Raw genomic sequence first — 19,524 nt, 5'->3', positions numbered from 1 at the left:
ATCTGAACAAGGAGACCTTCTCCAACAGGTAGGAGATTGAGATATGGAAAGTGTGAAGAGACGGGAAGCCTACTGCTCCTGTCACACCAACCCTGTCTAGACAGGGAGCAGAGAAGGATAGAATGGGTGTTCCCGTAAAAAATGTAATTGAGTGAGACATAAATCAAGAGTCAGTTCAGTGGAGTGAATTAAGTTTGGCTGATATGAACAGTGGGGAAGTGAAAAACCTTTGGCTGGGTGCCCGAGGGAGGGGAGGAGAGGAGGTAAGATATGAGGTAGGTGATGAAAGGGATGCAGGAGGTTAGAAATGTGAATAGGTTAGAGCTGACACAACATTATGCTCTGGGTCCTGCTTTTCCCATTCCAGCAGCTCGGAAGTGCGCAACAGAGCTGATGAAAGAGCCTGCAACAAAGAGAAGGAGACACCAGGACCACTTTTCAGTTATAAGCTTTTTCTTTTTTAGAATTCAAGCTTACACAGTTATCTATGCCCACTATATTCATAATTACATTTTAATATCTGCATACAAAAGCTATGTAAAAATTATTTTCTTCCCCCAAATATACAAATTTTCTCTTTAGATAGTTTAAAACATTTGTGATCACAGATTTTTTTTTTTAATATATTTTAGGCTGAAAAAATATTACCAATCTAGCATAACTCTTAACACTGTTTGCAAAAAAATACATCATCCAAGGTACTTTGTTTTTTACTGCACGGTGTAATGTTTGCCTTACCCTCAGGGCATGAAACTGATATAAAAAAAATAAACCAAATAAGCAAAACCCACAAACCTTATAGACAAAGTAAGAAGTCCTCCCAACCAACTTCATAAAAACAAATAAACAACCTCAACCACCCTTCTCTTCAAAAAAATTATGAATGACTAGTTTGATGTATTTATGAGCAAACTAAAACTGAAGAGTGCTAAGGAAGTAGGAAAAGAGAAGAAGAAATTACAGTATGTCAGCTAGTTCATGCCCTGATACTATCTTTACCAACATTAAATGTGTAATTAAATAAAGTGTCTTTTAATGTTTTACATTGTGCTCAGTAATTTACATAAATTTAATCTACACCCGGGTGCTGATGTAGATTTACATTTGATTGTCTTGTGCATAAACAAGGTTAGCTTTTAAAGAAGGTAAACTGTGCAATGGACAGTCACAAACAACTTATTACCTGCACAATATTGCTTTTTGAAGGCGACATCAGTCAATGTGGATACACACAAATAATGCATACTCTTTGCATTTGCTAACATCTATACGACACACTAAAACTTCGTGATAAGGCCAAACCTTTTTTTTTTTTGTTTTTAATTTTAAAGCAAAAATATACCATAGTAAAAAAATGTGCTCACACCGTTTTGAGTCTTTAAGTGGAAAATAAATCTCTATCACACTAGAATAAAATTCTCTCTATAAAATTTAAATGCGGATCACTTCATTGCTATATCAAAAGGAAACGTCTGGCAATCATTTCCAGATGATCACAATAACAAGACACATTAAGAGGTCCTGTTGCCTCTTCCTTTGCGAAAAGATAAATGTTGAACTCTTTCAATTGCTCTCACAGTTAGAGAGGAATACGTTCCTTGGTTGTGGATTTTGTTTCTGTCAATGAAAAAGGTTTAGCCTTAGGAATGCTGGCTACATCTCAAAACCGTAAGACTGATTTTTATAATCTATGATTCATGCAGCAAAAAGTCAATATGACACATACAGGTTAGAGTTCCATAGCATAAAAATATATCACTAGCAACGACATGCTCTGCTTGTGATCAACAGCCCTGTCTTGGCAGATTTCTGATATAAATGGTCTTTCTGGACAGTTTTTTCCTCTTTCTGATGCCTGCCTCTGAAGAAGCAAGCAGTCTGCTCAAGGATGATTTTGGACCTTGGAGGTCTAACTCTAACAACATCTACGTTTTGGCAGAATGTAAACAAAAATCATTATCACGTACTATATATGTCATTATAAATATCATAACTTAACTGAGATTACACACGAAATGAATATCTAAATGCACGTTTTACTCAGGGCAAAACCGTGAACAATGACGATCAGGTTTGACAGGAAGAATCTTCTACGTAAGACTCACAACGTAGACCACAAAGCAAACATGAGAGTTACATGGCACCATCAGAAACGAGACTCTGGACTGCACTGGAAAGTGCACGTTTGTTATTTCACTCAAAAGGCCAGTTACTACAAAGCGTGCTGACTGCAGTACTGATGTTTGCCACTCAGATGGTCAATCCAGTGGCTCAATCCCACAATGGCTTGAGACCACTGATATTTAAAAGCAAGTATGTCTTTGCAGGACTAAGGTCAGTATCGACTGGTAAGAGTCTGCAAAGGCATCCTCATGTGTTCCAGTTTTGCTCTCATGATCATATAAATCAGGAGTTGTACTGAGGGAGCCAATGAAGTCACACAAAGTAAGACTGGTAGGAGATCAGAGGACATTAGATGTCAGTACATCAAATCTGTCAAACTAAGAGCTTGGTCTTAGTTTTCAGTTGAGGGATACTACTAATCCCCCTCTGTTAATCAGTGCCAGATTCCAACTTATCTAAAAAGCTAGAAAAGTATGTTGACATATGTCCTTTCTGCTTAAAGCACTGCCAAACCTGTCAAAGTTGGTTGCCTGATCTTTTAGCACTTCAGTCCATCTGCCATCAGCTAAGGAAGGAGGCCTGATTTTTCTGAACCCTGATTAACCACAACTCCAAACTGCATCAGCATCTTGGGAAGTCAGGCCATTAGCTCGGATGCCTAAATGCAGCTTTCATGCCTGAATTCAGACATCCATTTATGTAGGCTGTGTTTGAAAACCTTGTAACTTGCCACGGTAGACCTTGGGGGACCAGTTGCTCTATGAGCAATGATTTTTACAGCAGCCAGCATGCAAAGTGTTAATTCTCAGCACTGTCTCAAACTGCAGTTCTGTCCAGGGAGTTCCAAGTTCTTTCACCTCTTGCTGCTTCCCCAAGTCAGTCCAGTAACTCTCATATTTTTTTCTATCTTCTGATCTTATTTTTTGATTAATGCAGTCCTGACGATCCCAAGTGTTCAAAAGACAGTTATGAGGCCCCAGTAGTTATGAGCTAAGTCACTGTTGTGTAGTGACTTCCCACCTAAATAATTAATATTTAGGCTACTGATTTTCTTTATAGCCTAAAGGATAAGAATTGTTGACCTTAATGACAGATGAACTCTCAAGCAGCACCACAACTCCAGGAACTGAAACTCTGAAAAACACATGAAGCATCACGGACCTTGTAGCGAGATCATTGTGACTACTACTATGAGAAATATGGATGTTTTTTCTCCCGCGTCTCATCCGCAGCACAGTCAAAAGCTTGTACCCTAACTCAAGCTCACATTTAGCAACCAGGTGAGACACTTGGACGGGCTTCAGAAGCAACTCCATGCTCAGATGCATAGCAGAACAGAACTCCAAAAGACCTGCACATTTCTTTTCTTTGCGAGCCATTGTGGGTATAGATGCCAGTGATGGGTTAGCTGGTTTTTTGCTTTCCCTACATGCTATCAGCTCCCTATCAAGCGACCGCTAAATCAGGTATCTAGCTACTCTTTACTGGCTGTGAATGCTGCTCATCTGAGATTCTGCATGAGTACATCTGTGAGTTCATCACACTGTCTGGCCTCTTGTTCCAAAAAAGCAAGATATTTTCTAATTCCTTGTCCCCAAGACATAGTGCTCTACAAGGAATTTGGACAGAGACTGGTGGTGTTAACGTGTATGCTTTAAGATGGAGTAAACACAGCCCACAAGAGAGGTTCTTCAACTTCAGGAAACATTCAAGAACAAATTTACAATGGTCTGTCTTCCTTGCTATTGGCAACGTCCCCCTCAAACACTCCTTTATGTTTTATATTCTCACAAAATTATGGGTACAAACCCCTAAGTGATAACATCAGTGCTCACAACTCATCACAGGTGCATTAAAGAACAGGGAGAACAAGATTCCACATCCCTGAAAACATAGCCAATAGCACTCCAAATGTTTTATCAATGACGTAGGGGAAAGAGGGGTGGAAAGAATTTAACCCCTGGCACACACATACTGGGTCCCACCTACAAGATAAGTTTTCCTGAGTATCATGTTTTCATGAGGGGACAAACATATAACATATGGGTTTAGATATGGGCCACGAGCTTTGAAAGTCAACACATCCACCCTAACAATGCCCACTGACTTGCCAGGCAAATATACCAATAAATAGCAGAGAAAGAATCTGGTACAAATGAATGCACAAAACGAAAGAACGTGGGGTGTGAGGAAGTGTGAAATACATGAACTGAGCCTCTGGTTCCCAAGAAGAACAGAAGGATGCTTTTGATGTATCATACAAATTCAGAAAATGGTTTACTATCAAGTTTATAAAACCCAGGGACAACACCCCTGAATGGAGATGGATGACAGAGAGGAACCTCTACCTATAATGCCCTCATCACCGGCCTCCAAACATTCCAGGATTGTGAGTACTGGCTTGCAGATTTCGGCAGCAGGACATCCTGTCATTGCTCAGTTTGGTTCCTGCTAGTGCAGTTAGTGGAAATAAATTAAAGGAATCAAGAGAGAACCTAGCCAAACGAAATACATACAGACACCAAAGAGAGAGAACCTAGCTGTTCAACACATAGAAATGCACACACGCACAGGAGAGAGTAAGAGGAGGAGAGATAGAAGATAAAAATATGGAAATATGTTTAAGACATCTGCTGAAGATTTGTAATTATATATATATAAAATTATATATATATGTGCATATAAACTTTATATATATATATATATAAAACAAAAGATTACTGCCAAGCAACACTATTTGTATTACTGGGATAAAGCTGTACAGTCTTGAGTGTTGTGAATAACACAGTTGGTTTCTGTCCCATCTGAAGGTCACCCCATATGTTTCGTTCTCCTCGTCCTCATTCTATGATCACTCACATCCCTGAATAACTCCGAGGAAAGCCTGCTATCCTGACAGAGAGCCTTCTCCCTCAGAGTGATGAATTTTCCATGCACCTCAGGAAAAGCAGACCTCTCCACTCTCAGGAAAAGCACCTCAGAGGATCAAATTCCCCTCCTTACTCCAACAGACCTTCCAGTGAATTACCTGGAGTTTAAATGTAGTAAGAACTGAAGGATCTTACTTTCTTATACACATGGAAAAAGGAATGAGTCAGTCCCTTCTAACACTCTGCATTATTTTAAGTGCTTTATTTATGGGGCACAGTTAAACTGTATCTGCTGGAACAATCCTCAGATAATGATGGGATTGTGACGATGATGAAGATCCTAGATTGTAATGGTGATTGTTACAATAGAAACAACCATGAAGACTAGAAATTTCATCTCATGACTTGGTCACTTGTGCCCTGAAAATGAGGTAATACTAGACAGAATTGCCAGGGTCAAATTAAAAATAGCTGTCTTAACTCGGAGGCCAATTTATTTTCTGCCACTTCAATTTCTCTCCCATATTTTTCAAGCAATGATGTGTGTGAGCTGGTGACCACGCAAGTGCTGGTGAATGAGAGTGGTCTGTTTGTGTTTTCACTGTTAAGCTGTCAAAGCATTCACATCAAAGGACTGAAGAACAAATTGCAATAGTCACAAGTACCCGCATTAAAGGGATGTTTTCATCCATGTGTATAGAACCGCCCCCCAGCAACCCCAAACAAAAACCCAAACAAAAACCCCAACCCCGCCTCAAGAAACAGAAGAGAATGAAAGAAGAAGAAGAACGAACAGAGGTGAAAAGAGCCAGGCCACGGGATGAAATGACAGCCAGTAGTGCGACAGGGGTGCGGAGAACCGCTCCAGTCTCTCTAATCCTCAAACACTTCCAGGAACAATGGAGGGAAGAGTTCTGTGGGGCACTCCACCTTCATGTGCAGGAAGCGGCTGGCATGGCAGGCTCCGATCATTCGCAGGTCTGTCACTTTCATCAGCAGTTTTGGCCAAAAGTGTGCAACATGGTGTTTTCTGTAATTAATGTAGTGTTCGAATGCCAGGAGGAAACCCTCTTGACACTTTTCTATCCTCTCGACGCAAACAAGGCCTGGGCGATCTGTACATACAAAGAAGCAGAATTATCATTACTTATTTACTTCAATGAATTCCTGATCATAAATCAATAGGAAAAATAGGACAATTCCATTGTTAGGAAAGAAAGGATGGAGACCAAGGCCATCTGGCTCTGCCACAAACAACTTCTTTGAGCCTGGACACCTCACTCATCAGTACTATCCCTGTTAAAACGAGGAGATAACCCTTCCTTTCTTCATCCTTTGCCTGCTTTGCCATTTAGAGTATAGCTGTTTGGGAAGTGTTTCCTTACAGTGACTACAGCAACAGATCCCTGATCTCAGCTAAGGCTTCTATCTATTCCTTTCTGCAAAACAATAAAGAATGAAAAAAATTTCCTTGTCAGATATCTAAATTACAGTTCTTTCCTACCTGTTTCTCTACAGTCTGATCAATGCTTTGATCAAGCTTTGATTCAAAAGTGAGCTGCAAAAGAAGCTGTTATGGAGCACCAAGGAACAACAAAGGCCAAAAGTTTGGCTGACTGTCTCAATCAGTGCCCAGGTGGTGCTGGGAAAGCTCCTTTCACAAGTCACTCTTCAGGAGACACTTCTGGGAAAGCGGGTCCTCTGAACCGCAGTTTGAAACCCCTATTCATGTATCACTCTGTAGGGAACTAAAAAGAAATCAAAATGTTTTGATTGGGAAGGTCAAATGCTGTGCTGTGATTAATGTGGAAACCTTTCTGTCTCAGATGCGGTTAATGCTTGTAAATAACTGTCTGTGTATTGTTATTCAGTACCCAATCTTCAAAGTGGTATTCAAACAAAACGTTGACAAATCTGCCATTGCCCAAGAATGGAATTTCCTCTTTGGGCTGGCAGTCAGTGGAAGCATATTTGAACACATACTCCATCTGAAAAGAGAAGAAACTCTTTGGAAATCATGTGAAATGGTCTGTGCTGCTTCTGTATCATGCCACCAAGAGACCAGTTACAAATGGTCCCGGCGTGGGGAAACAGCACAGCTCTCAAATGCCCATCAGCAAGTGGTGGTGCTGTTAAGTGGGAAAACAAGAAAGCAGGTCAAACTAAGCCTGTGAGAGTGAAGGAAATGGATATGAATTTTACTTCCCACCCAGTGCATGACAGTACCTAAATTATCAGTTTTTCAGTCAAGACACATTGGCTCAGGACCAGATCTTTCTGATTTCTGATGATCACCCCTGCCTCCTCCTAGAGTCCTGAACTGAGCAAGATGTGTTACCAAAGCCCCTTTTGTGCCCATCTCTCTGGATACCCCAAATTTTTTGCTAGTGCTCACCAAACTAATTCAAACTGCATTGGGATTTTGAGAGATAATTTCTCGCACGTTACTCTAGTCAGCACTACAAGATCTAACATACCCTATTTCTTTTAAAAAGAGGCTTGTGACAAAGACTAAAGAGTTTCAAAATGGTTGGGGTCCCAATATATTTCTGTTCTCACCTGAGGACATGAGTAGAACAGCCTGAAGAAGGGCAACCTCGGTGTCATCCAGGTTAAATGAAGAAAGAGACATGCCCAGGTCAAAAATGGCATCAGATACTACGCCAAGACCCCCATTTTTCAGCTGGCCCCTTGTCACCGCCATCTCCCCATTTAGTGTTAAAGTCTCACTCTCAGGGTCATAGCGAACTGCTGCTCGGAGGGACATTATCTCCATACAGCAGCCTTTCAGAAGGATGATCTGGTCTTCACATGGCAGCTGCAGAAATGATAAAAAGTAAAGAAAAAGATGTATTTTTCAAACTGAGTTGATTTTACAACTACAATAAATCCATGAGCATGACGTTGCAGTGCACACCCCAGGACACTAACTCGCACAGTGCAGGTACCCTCCAAACACGCTGCTGACCAAATAGTTCCAGCACACCTCACAAACCTCCAAGACTGGCATTCCTGCTTCCAGAAACTGCCGGCAGGTTAACATCCCCCTTAGGGATAACCCCTCAGGTTAACACCCTTAGAAAATCTAGTGATGACACAGCTGTAGGGAAGAGACTCAACTTGCAGATGCACTGGTGTCCATGGGACTGCTTAGTTTGTGGGAGCATTATAAAATTAAAAGTCCAATAAACCTTAAGACCGCAGCTTTCCATTTTGCAGAACATTTCACGAAGTGTGAAGGCTGAAGCAGACCTGCCAGGTGCCAGGTTGGTGTTAACATATGCTGTTGGCTTTGCCTCCCATCAGGGACGGATCTGAGATGGCTGAAGTGGTCACTATTCTCAGCTGTTTACCCTTCTCTCTTCTATTGCTGAGCTCCCTCAGCTTACAGCTTAACATAACAGAATAAATTATAATTGGGGCTGGTACCGACCTCAGCCATCCCAGTTAAATTCACTGCCAGCCGTGCTTTGTTCTTACCTAACCAGAAGAGAAGACAGACATTTGGGAGGGTCCGTCAGAGTGGATTGCTTTTTAAATAAAAGGAATAAAATAATTTTTTTGCATCTAGAAGAGATCTCTCTATTAGTGGGGCATGTACTCTTAATTCTCACTGCCCATCTAAACAACAGAGAACTTATTAAGCTATATTTTGCCTCTCTAGACTTCCTACATTATCGTTGGACAGACAGAAAATCTATGGTATAGCTCCAGCTTTTACACTGGTGCATAAGCCTTGATCTTCAGGGCACATAGCTAGACTTGTCTTTTCCACAACATTAAAATAGGTAAGCTGTCCAAATTGGTGGAGGTAGGTTCTGTATTTATAAAGTGTCACCAGGATGCTGACATATTAGGAAAATGTGTTCTGTAAAGCATGTCTTTATGTTTTCATAGGTAATTCAATGATAGCAAAACCCACCAAGACTATTCTGAGGTTGTCACTAAATGAACAGCAAAGGCTCACGTATATGAAAAAGCAACTAATTTCTACTTGGATTGAAAGGAGACAAAAACGCATCCATTCCTGATTCATATAAATTTATTATATTTACCTGACTTGCAATTCAAAATGAAAAAAAAACAACCCACCAACTATAGGTTTATGTGGCATCTGTGTATTTGCAAAGCAAGTACATTGATTTGGTGTAAAGTGATGTAGAATGGATACCAGACAGTTACCTAATGCGAGTGAAAAGCAGTTGCCTGTTAGAGAAGAGTTTTAAGCACAAAGCCAGCCCCAGTCAGAAAAAGGAGTTAAATCATGCAGCTATTTTTCCTGCAATGCCAACTTCAGGTGTAAAGTGTTTGATACACAAGAAAAATGACTCATCCTGGTTCAGGGCAAATCATTTTCTCTGTGGATCACACTCAGCTCAGCAGCAGCGTGGGGAAGGCTGCACAGGCACAGTGGCAGTCTCGCTACCCAATGACAATGCCACTGTTTGGCTGCTGAAGTAGGGAAAGAAACAGAGTAAGAAATAAAAATAAATTTAAAAAAAAAAAAAGTGTGAGAGCAACCATGAAGAGATATTGAAATAGGTAACTGCAGAGAAAAAAGGGACATGAAAGAAAGGAAAGGAGAAGGGACAAGAAAAGAGAGATGAGGAAAAAAAGACTTTTTCCTTTTCCACCAGGAAGAATGGTGGAAGAGAAACAGAGAGATAACAGTAGGGAAGATACTTCTTGACACTTCAGCTGTTTTATTAGTGAACCATTAAACCAATAATTTCTCTTCCTACTTGAACCTTCTTAAAACTTCTTCATGGTAGTGGTGATCTGACTATGCCCACCTTTCACCTGCTTTCCTAATTCTGAAGGACACACGAGACACCTGTTTCACGGATGCCAAGCCTCAGGTCTTATCTGCCAGTAGCAGCAGTCACCAAAGACAAGGGGGCTTGAACAGTCAGTTCTGCTCCTGACTAGGTTTCAATACTATATTCATCACTTGGGCGCTGCTACCAGCGCACCTTCCAGGAATGGGGTCAACAGATGTGACTGATACCTGCTACATGTTGTCCTTTCCTTCTCTCTCTGCAGGGAGAAAAAGCAAAAGGCAGGAACCTGAGGTGCTCACCTTGGCAGGACGTACTGCAGCCACCACATACCTAAAGCAGCACCATGCAGCTGAGCTGAGCTACCCAGAAAGGTATTTACACAGCCTTACCCAACATGCAACCACTGATGCCTGTGACACCTAAACTCACATCCGACTGATTAAGTGCTCCTCAATCTTCATTTTTGAAGCAGCAGGAAATGCAAGAAGGAAACAACAGCAGAATTGCTGAGAAGTAAATGAGTTTTTCTTACACTTCAACTACTCTGAGATTAGATTCTTGCTTTGAGGTACAGGCCGACGGATGCACGTGAACTAAGCTGGGCACTCACACTGCTTTGCTGGTTTGTGCATGTGTCCAAAGAAGAGAGAAAGAAGGAAAAGAGGCTCTGGATATGTAAGAGGCCCTGCCCCTCCTTCACAGAGACTACACTCTCAGCCTGAGGCTCTGTGGCAATTAATAAAGGGGATAATGTTTACATGCTCTGCAAGTCCTATGGGAGAAAGGAGGGCTTCTTCCCATAAACAAACCCACAGCCTACAGAGTGTTGCTTTTAAGAAAAAGATACGGGTTAAAAAACATAAATGAAAGAAAGGTAACAGGGTGGTGTGTCTTCAAAAAGGAGAAAACATTTCTAATTTTCTTTATCCTACAGCAGGAGCTATATGACAGCTCGGAGGACAGCTGTCCTATTCCTTTGCGTTCACGAGGAGTTGTCCCTCACTCTGCCATCAGACCTTACTGTATGCAGGTGTCAGGTTTACACAGTGGCTCAGCTGTAAACAAAGCCCGTCCTAGCTGAGCTGCATAACCTAGGGAGGTCATCCCCAACGACACCTTGACTTCTTCATCCATGCTTCCTGCCCGGCTCTGACACAAGTGGGCCCACAGTAGCCAGGAGGGGTAGGAGATGTCAGATGGGCACTGCGGTCTGTGTGTGACTGGCAAAGCTTTCTAAATTAAAAAGACTGCCTTGGTACGTCACTGCAACTTCCCACCAACAAATGCCAAATCAGAGGAGACAGATTCCCTCAGACACTGAATGCTGCAGGGGCCTCTTGATCTATGGACACATTCCTTGTATTTTAAAATCTTCATGCTTGGCCACTATTTCATGCTTTCTTGGCTGATGGAGCCAAAGCTGAGGTTAGCCAGGGAGAGCTATTTACACTATGCCAACTATTGATATTTACCTCTTCTTGTTCTGTAGGTGCCAGAGGACATAAATAGCTCTCCTTGACTGACCTTAAAGACAAGGTGCCAGCCACAGAAGAGTGAAATGCTATGGCTGCCTTAAACTTCCTTCCTGACTCATGTTTAGTTATTAGGAGGAAACACCGTTACTGAGTTAGGGAACTCATTGACCATGGTCACTCCCATTTTGAATGTCATTCACTTGGCATTTCATCAGCAGAATCAAGCACTGCTCTGCAGCATGGGTGAGCAGGCAGGCATCCTTCCATGGCTGGATTGAGGATATTTCCATACTAAAAATCCCATAGTTGTGGATCCTAAGGGACTCACAAGACTTAAAATTATTAACATTATTAAGATTATCAAGACTGAAATATTATTTCAGGCTGTGGTTCTGATAACACTTTTTAAGTTAGGAAAAAAATATCATCAGCCATTGCATCTGGTCCTTCAAGAAAAATGATACCTCAGTGTAAATGAGATCAGTCTAGGGCCTCTGTATTCCTTAGGTGCACCAACTCTATTTGAGTCTATTTACTGTATATTTTACATGTGAGTATCTACCTGGAATGACAATCCATTACTTTTACAGACTCTTTTATGCACAGCCTTGCTGTTCAGGAAAAGTATACCTAGGGAATACAAGCACCATTCCTGGGTAGGGATGCTTTCCTGAATTTGAAGAATTTGTTACTGCATAAACCCAGTGCCACAATACTGTACCTGCCAAGGAGCCAGAAAGCACAGAGGAAACTGTGCACTGGAAGATCTGATTAAACGTATAAAAGATGCTTCTGGACAGTCTCTTTTTGCTATTTGCTTTGTTCAAGGCCACCTCTAAAGACACATTTGAGTCCCTAATGAACCATGATGACTTCTAGATGGACAAAATCAGGATTTCAGTAATAACGGGAAAAAGAAAACTTGTAAAATTCCAGACGATTCTAGTCCCATCTATTTTGAGTCTCTTTCTTTAATTTTACTGATTTTAAACATAGTGAATTTTTTAGTTCCATGCCAGGAGTATTATGAATAGTTTTAAACAACAGGCATATAAATGAGGACTGCAAGGAAATTTTCTTACCTCACAAAACATAGGCAACTTTTTGGCAAAATCCACCACTCTTGTTATCGCTGGTGTGATAATTTTTGTAAACTGGCTGAAGGCTTCTAAATCCACTTTCCCACCTTCTGGGGCATTAACTATTGGTGCCTGTCCAATGTCTTCTGGCTAAGGATACAAAGAAAGATATTTAAAGGAACAATCTATCTTAGAGCAAGAATTTTATACTCTAAAAAGTCCTGCTTGGCGATGGAAGATATGCTAAAATAAAAAATAACACTATTCACTTTATAAGTAATGCCCATTAAGCCACGAAAGGTGAATTTGCTTGTAAGGCATTTGTGAAAGAGGTGACTGCACAGAGAAATGGGTGACTGGCATGCCGCTACCCATCCTGTGTGGGCAGCTGCATTTTTTGTGCACATGCGGTTTCTCCCTTGTCCCTGTATCTGAGCATTTTGTGGGTGTAGCTTATTAATTTTTTTTTGCTTAAAAATATAGGCACGTTCTTGTTTCCTACAGGTTCTGAGAAGTCTCAAGTTTCTCTAAAAGTGAAAGGAGCTGAGGTGACTTGTTGCCCCTGAGAAGATGCTCAGAGCTTTGCAGAATTGTGCTCTTTCACCTAGGCAAAGTTCTGAAATCCTCTCCAGAACAGATTGCCTGGTATCACAGAGTTCCAGGCAACTGGCAAGGCCTGTTTCCAAAACCAGGCTAAAACAACTGATGACTAAGAATGGGCTAACACAAAGCTAGTCTGGATGAAGTGACTAGAATTTGAACTCATCTGGGTAAGATTTTGGTTGAAAATCACCTTCTGCATGACTTCAGCCCAAGGCTTCTCCAAAAGAGAAAACAACACACATATTTTGAGGATTTCAATAGGGATATAGAATTAAATAGATTCAAGCAGAATCTGCAATGAATGTCTTTTTATTCCAACTGCACTGCAACTTGTTCACCTGATTTTATGAGAGCTCATCAATGTTACCTTGTATTTTAAAACCAGACATAGCGGAGCTGTTCTGTTCACTAAGTGTGGCCTTGTGGAGGTAAAAAACCTGCCAACTAGAGGTTCCATTTTGTTCACATTTGAGAATCAGAAACTGGATAAAACCCAGAGAAGGCGGCCTTTAAGACTGATGGACTTAATGACATTTAGATAAGGGCACTTAAACAGGGGAGGTGCTGAAAGTGCTGTCTATAATAAAAACTTGTGCTCGGCAGTTTTTTAAAGCAACGTATCATAAAAGATCCTTCCACAGCTCTGTCGCCAATCTGAATCGAAATCCAACTTCTTTCAAGAAGAAACTCAGCAATGCGTTAATAAAGCAGGCACCAATTGTAAAGGAACAATGAAGAGGACTGGACTCAATTATCTGATGGTTCCTACAAAAAACTCAAATAATCCCAGTTCTAGGCTCCCTCCCCCCCTGAAATCTTGGGAAACTAAACCACATTGTCTGTGTGCTCATGATAAACGACCTTCATCATTTCCAAGCAAGAAGACCAAATGCTTAAAATGATGCATTACATTGTTAGGGAGAGAGAATGCAATATTTTCTCGGGAAAGCCAAAAGAAGTCAGGATCACTAGCTAAAGCTAACACACTCCACCAGGGCATGCAACTGGAGAGCCCTTGCCACCTACCTCACCTCAATAGGGAATGATGTCTAGACCTCAAAGGAGCTCCAGCTGTTGAAGAACCAGCCTCAGCTGCCTAAGGACCAACACCCAGCTCCTGAGGTGCGCGGTCAGTTCCTCTTGCTCCTCCATAGCTTGTGGCAGGGACTTTCAAAGCCCTCCACCTGGGGCTGGCAGGCCATCCTGGACTTTCCCTTCTGTGCTCATCGCAAGGTGTCAGCGTATGACTTGAAACCACTGGGCTTCAGCATGTGAGCACTGCAAAGAACCAGGAGGCCCTGCAGCAAGGGCTGCACTGAGTGTTCTTGGTCTGGCCTAGGAACCAGCTGTGGAAGTCACAGTTGGTTTCTGAACCGCCCATTACAGCTGCCACCCCTGCCTCTGCCCCATCCATCCCCTCTCCCATTAGCCCCATCATTACATCACCTCATGCCCTGTCTTTGGGCACCCTTTGCTGGAGGTTCCCCCTCTGCTGTGACTGTCTCAGAGCCTGAAGCCCCTCAAAGACCACGTTTTACGTGGCCCAGCGTACCCATTCCCAGCCCCAACCTCAAGCTCCCCATGCTTTATCCCAAACCAGGTGATACCCAAAGAACAGCAGTCCTGTCTAAGCAACCAAACGCACTATCACAGCTGCTTCCTGGTCTGCTAAAACCAGCGCCGCAAACCTTGCTGCGCGGCACCACTGGGAAGTGCTCTGTTGCTTCTTGCCAGCGATCACTGGCTGTGGTTTCCTGACCGCACGCTACTACGAACATTCATACAGAAATTTAGACAGCGCCACTGGAATTAACAAAACACTATAAAAGGGATCAGCTGGTTTGAATATATAATTTCTCTTAGCAATTTAACAGTGGGTCGAGATTCCCATGGTGAAATAGGCAGCAGGAGCCTAGGCCTGCAAATAATGAGTATTCTCTATCTGATTTGGTATACACAGACTGTTAAAGACCCCTGTGTATTCCTGAAATGCAGTCTATAATCCCTCTTTTGTGCTGTATAAGCATTTTGCATTCTGCACTTATTGCCTTAAAAATCGATTTAGAAAAATCAAATCCTTTTCTAAGGCTGAGCATCACAAATCACCATTTATTTTCTGATGCTTAGTTATAGGCTGAAAACTTAAGTCGTCTTGTAGTCTGCAATCCTGATGCTATAGTGTCTGTATCATTCTGGTTTCATTGAAATTCATTTTTCTTTGCCAAATTTATTTTAATTTATGTGTTTGCTTTGGAACGAGGAAGCAAAAAACACGAGTTATTAATAAAAAATACCAGCTTTAGCTTAAAACTTTACATTGTTTTAACACTTACAATATGTCGCATGCTAGTTCCTAATAAAGACAACTATCCCTAGATATAATATATAAAAAAAAGATATCGTATGCATTATAGACTGCTATTATTGTTTAATCAGGAGTGAAACAATTTTTCTACTTTTTCTTATCATAGCACATTACAAGTATCCAGCTGGGTAAGCCTTAACTTAGCAACACGCTGTTTATCTTTTGTAATACATGGTCTGATCAAACACTGAGCTTCAGGCAAGAATAAGCAAGTAGTAACTATAAAAACTGTTTTTCATAAATGTCAATACGGTGGCAGACAGACTGTCTTTGGGGTTCCAGTGCTGGGAAGGGACTTCAGAAGACTGAAAAGGATCTGGCTCCAAGAGCAGTGTAAAAGGAACAGTCCTTACCAGAAATTTCCTTTTCTGCTTCCAGTGGCTTCCTTGTGCATTAGTGGCCACATGTGCTTCAGTAACAATTTTGATGAGCTCCCACTCCTCATCCGTGGGTTCTGGTTTGTGCCCAATGGTTTTCTGCAGCTCTTCCCGACGTCTCTTCTCTCGATTTTCTTCTATCAGCTTCCTCTTTGCCAACCGTTTGCTGTCATCCAACACCACTAGCAGGGGAAAAAGCATAAAAAATGGCAGGAAGCTCTTAAGGCTGCCTGAACTTCGGTCTTTTCTATGCCTGAGTTACTAATTGGTTACAAATACCTTTGCTAATCAGTAAAGAGGTACTTTGGTAAGACCCACAGTTGACACAGTTCTCTTCATTCTCCTTCCAAACTTCATTTTCTCAGAAGCCTGGACTGCAAAGAACGACTTACCCTTCCGGTAACATTTCGTATACTGCCATTGCCTTCAGTGGCTTATTCCACCAGTAACGCTAATATGTAAAAGCTTTGTGAGGACTCAACGTGCTCCTGTATTGGACTTGGAGTAATCCACGTTGGGAAAGAGGCACTTTTGTGCCTACTATTGGGCCTGTTTTCCTGTCCGTTCTTCTGCAGAGGATTACGCCAGCAACAACCATTAACATTAATGCGGGATTTACGTGACTTCCTCCCATTTGCACTAAATCAAGTTATCAGTGTAAATCCCCATGCAATGGCAGGAAAAGACGACCCCAAAGGGTTAATCTTACAGCCATATTTTCTAGTTCTTTAGTATGAGAGTCGAATTCTTTGCGGTAGATAACTTCTTCAAGGCTAAAAATAAAACAAACAACTGCAGGATGACTCATACAACGACATTCAATTTCACATCCTCCAGAATTTTCTAAACAAGATGTTTTTTTCTCAAGCAAAGTGTCCATCCAGCTGCATTTCTCCCTGCTCTCCTCTAAAAAGTGAACATTCCTACTGTTACTCAGCCTGGTAAGGCCAGGAGAAGGTGCAGTCTGGTGAGGGATAAACATAAAATTACAGCCCTGTGAAAGCGGTTTGATGCAATGAGCATAATTCCCCGGTACAAGTTATTAAAAAACAAAAAAGTGCTGGCAGCTCTGCTCTACTTTGACAATCTGGACGAATCAATATATTATAAGTAAACACACACATTAAAAAAAAAAAAAAGAGAAAAGGGAAGAAAGAAAACCAGAAAAATATACTTACAATCTGTTGCCATGCCAACAAAGATACATTTTTTGAAGCGACATTCCTGGCACTGATTTCTTGTTACTTTGTCTATCACACATTTTCCTTCATATTTACAGGAATAGGTTGGATGGAGGTTTTTCTGAATGGTTCTTCTAAAAAAACCCTAAGTGCAATAAATAAATACATTGCAAAGCATTAGCGTTGTGCAATTTTTTTCAAATTGGGAGCCACTCTGGTTTGATAGAAATGTACCTAAGTAGGCAAGATAACATACTTCATTCTATGAGACTCTCAAAGAGGAAAAGAACAAACCAGTTTTATAGTGCATGGCATTTATTTTCTGACTTTCATGAAATATTTGCTCCCTAAAAATTAAAAATATATAGACATCTTAGATAAGTCAAGGCATAAGTAATGCTGTCTTGAGGGACAAATAAGTGTCTACATGTCTTCTTGAAGTCTTATGTTTCTGTGTGTTAAATTTTTTGTATTATTTGAACTACAGAGTTTATTTTGAGCCCCTTTCTAAATTACATAATAATTTTGAGGGATATTAAGAGGCAGAAACACACTTTTAATTAAATAGCAGCTTCTGCAAATAGTAAGAATGGTGGTGTGTATGCGCTGCTAAAGGATTAAGAACAAACAGTTCTACTCCTTTCTTCCCATCAAAGCCAAATAACCAACCACCCAAATCCGAGTAAGACTAAGAATTTTGCAAACACAATTTACACAATCTTTGCATTTGGTTCTAAATAATGGAGTTTGGTTCTAAATAATGGATCCATAATTTTAAAATTACCTGTATTTCTGAGAAAAGAATTTCATTTGTATTTACCACACACCTCTGCATTCAAAACAAACATCACCAGTAAAGATCCCTCCAGATTTAAATCCATTCTATCTATCTATCTATCTATCTACCTACCTATCATGATACAGATCTCTATTGCCAATTGCAACACGGGTATGAGGTCAGATACTAAGTTCATGTGAACTAATGTAGCTCCGCTGAATTCACTGATTTATACACCCCATAGACTCTGGCCTTAGATAAAGAAATCAGATACAACTTATCTCTGAACATTATGGACCTAATCCTGGTACTAATTTCAACATGACTTTTCTCACTGACTTCTGCAAGAGCTGGATAAACTTCCAAAGACCACAAGATATGGACAAGACAGGCTGTAAAGCAAGAAATTTAGACTTCACTTTAATGTCAAGTTTCACCGTTGTTTGAGACCGTCTACATTCAGCAATGCAGCTTGGGACCACCTCGACATAGAGAAAACACTGGGACCCTGGTCCTGTTTGACTGAGGCCATTGAGAATGGCTTTGGTTTCAGTGAAAACAATGGCAAAATTCAGGTGAGATTTTACCTAATGAATAGCCTCTTCAGCTGGGATTTTATCTAATGAATAGTCTCTTCACCAGGCGAAAGGTCTGTTTTTAATCCTGTTAAATAATATCCGGTAAAATCTTATAGCAGTGTGTAATTTCTTTTAACACAGAATGTAGAATTAAGACGTAGAGATAAGTCTGTGTTTCAGCTTGAGCTCCTTACTCCAGTAAAGACTTGTCCTCATTAGAGTTTTATCTTACAAGATCCAGCTCAAGCTAAGAGTAGAACTCTTTGTTCCTTAATAACGATGATACCTGAAATTTCAATTAAACGGAGTTGCATAAAGCATGTGTGAGCCTTTGCAAGACTGGGACCTGTTGGGTTGAGCCAAAATACAGTAAATCAAAGGCAAGATGTCCTCATGTGGGGTTTGGATCAGGTCTCAAACTCTCATCTACCCAACAGCCAGATTTGGATCCACTCAACCCTGTGACGAATTCCTAGAGATGCGACCTGTCCCTCTCCTCCCTGAAGATCAAAGATGGCTCTGGACAACTGGGGACATGGGGTAATCTCTAGTTACAGCAAGAGATGGAAACATCTTTGACGAATCTCACGACGTGGTACTGAACTTCTGTTTTCCAAACCTTGCACGGGACTTAACGTAGCTCTAACTTTATAATGGCAAGGCTCTTCACCATCCGTGTTGGGACCAGCACATTTCATCTTCCTAACTGCTTTGCATTTCTCAGAAACTTTTTGTATCATCATCTCTAGATACAATGTGATAAGGAAGCTGCTCTCTACATTCATCCCAACACTTCACCACAGAAGTGTTACTTTCATCAATAAAAGAAAGCACATTTTACTGTAAGGCAACTACTCTTTTCCTAAATTCCTTTACTATGCACCTATATAGCAACAGATGCAACGGGTACAGTCCGGAGAAACATTCTGGTGATGTCAGAACTCACTATTGGTTTCTTTCTGTTTAAATTCCTTACAATTTACTTTTCAGAAATCATATGTGAGGATGCTTTGTTCAAGAAAGCACTTGCCAAAGCAAATTTTTGGCTGTCAGCCCTGATTAATGTTGTTACAAAATTGAAGTTATTTTGAGCGGAAGCAACTAGTAAATGTCAAATTCATTGAGAATTGATTACATATAACTTTGCTGATAAATCATACAACTTGAAGTGTGTATGCAGATCCTCCAAAGCATGGGTTTAAATTGTCCATCACCAAAAAAACCATCTTGTACAATGAACACATTTGCAAGAAAAACAAATCAAAACAAAACAGTCTGTAAGCCAACTATAAGTAGGAGAAAGAAATTAACTA

At 40.9% G+C, this 19,524-nt stretch overlaps 1 protein-coding gene across 17 annotated transcripts in view; it reads right to left on the bottom strand.

Annotated features, from left to right (window-relative positions):
- Positions 1-435: 435 nt before the first annotated feature.
- The window catches only part of THRB (thyroid hormone receptor beta), a 174,884-nt gene continuing 155,795 nt past the window's right edge, over positions 436-19,524 (bottom strand). For all 17 annotated transcript variants that reach the window (XM_075745825.1, XM_075745823.1, XM_075745821.1 and 14 more), the window contains 5 exons: positions 16,853-17,000; positions 15,651-15,856; positions 12,333-12,479; positions 7,554-7,812; positions 436-6,109 (listed from right to left, as the gene is read on the bottom strand). In XM_075745825.1, coding sequence (XP_075601940.1) covers positions 5,868-6,109; positions 7,554-7,812; positions 12,333-12,479; positions 15,651-15,856; positions 16,853-17,000 — 1,002 coding nt within the window. In that variant the 3' untranslated portion in view covers positions 436-5,867. The remainder of the gene's footprint in view (positions 6,110-7,553; positions 7,813-12,332; positions 12,480-15,650; positions 15,857-16,852; positions 17,001-19,524) is intronic.

This window comes from Balearica regulorum, chromosome 2 (assembly GCF_011004875.1).
Source record: "Balearica regulorum gibbericeps isolate bBalReg1 chromosome 2, bBalReg1.pri, whole genome shotgun sequence".
Lineage (NCBI taxonomy): Eukaryota > Metazoa > Chordata > Aves > Gruiformes > Gruidae > Balearica > Balearica regulorum.
Note: the sequence above shows the minus strand (reverse complement) of the source record. Positions and strands in the feature narration are given on the sequence as shown.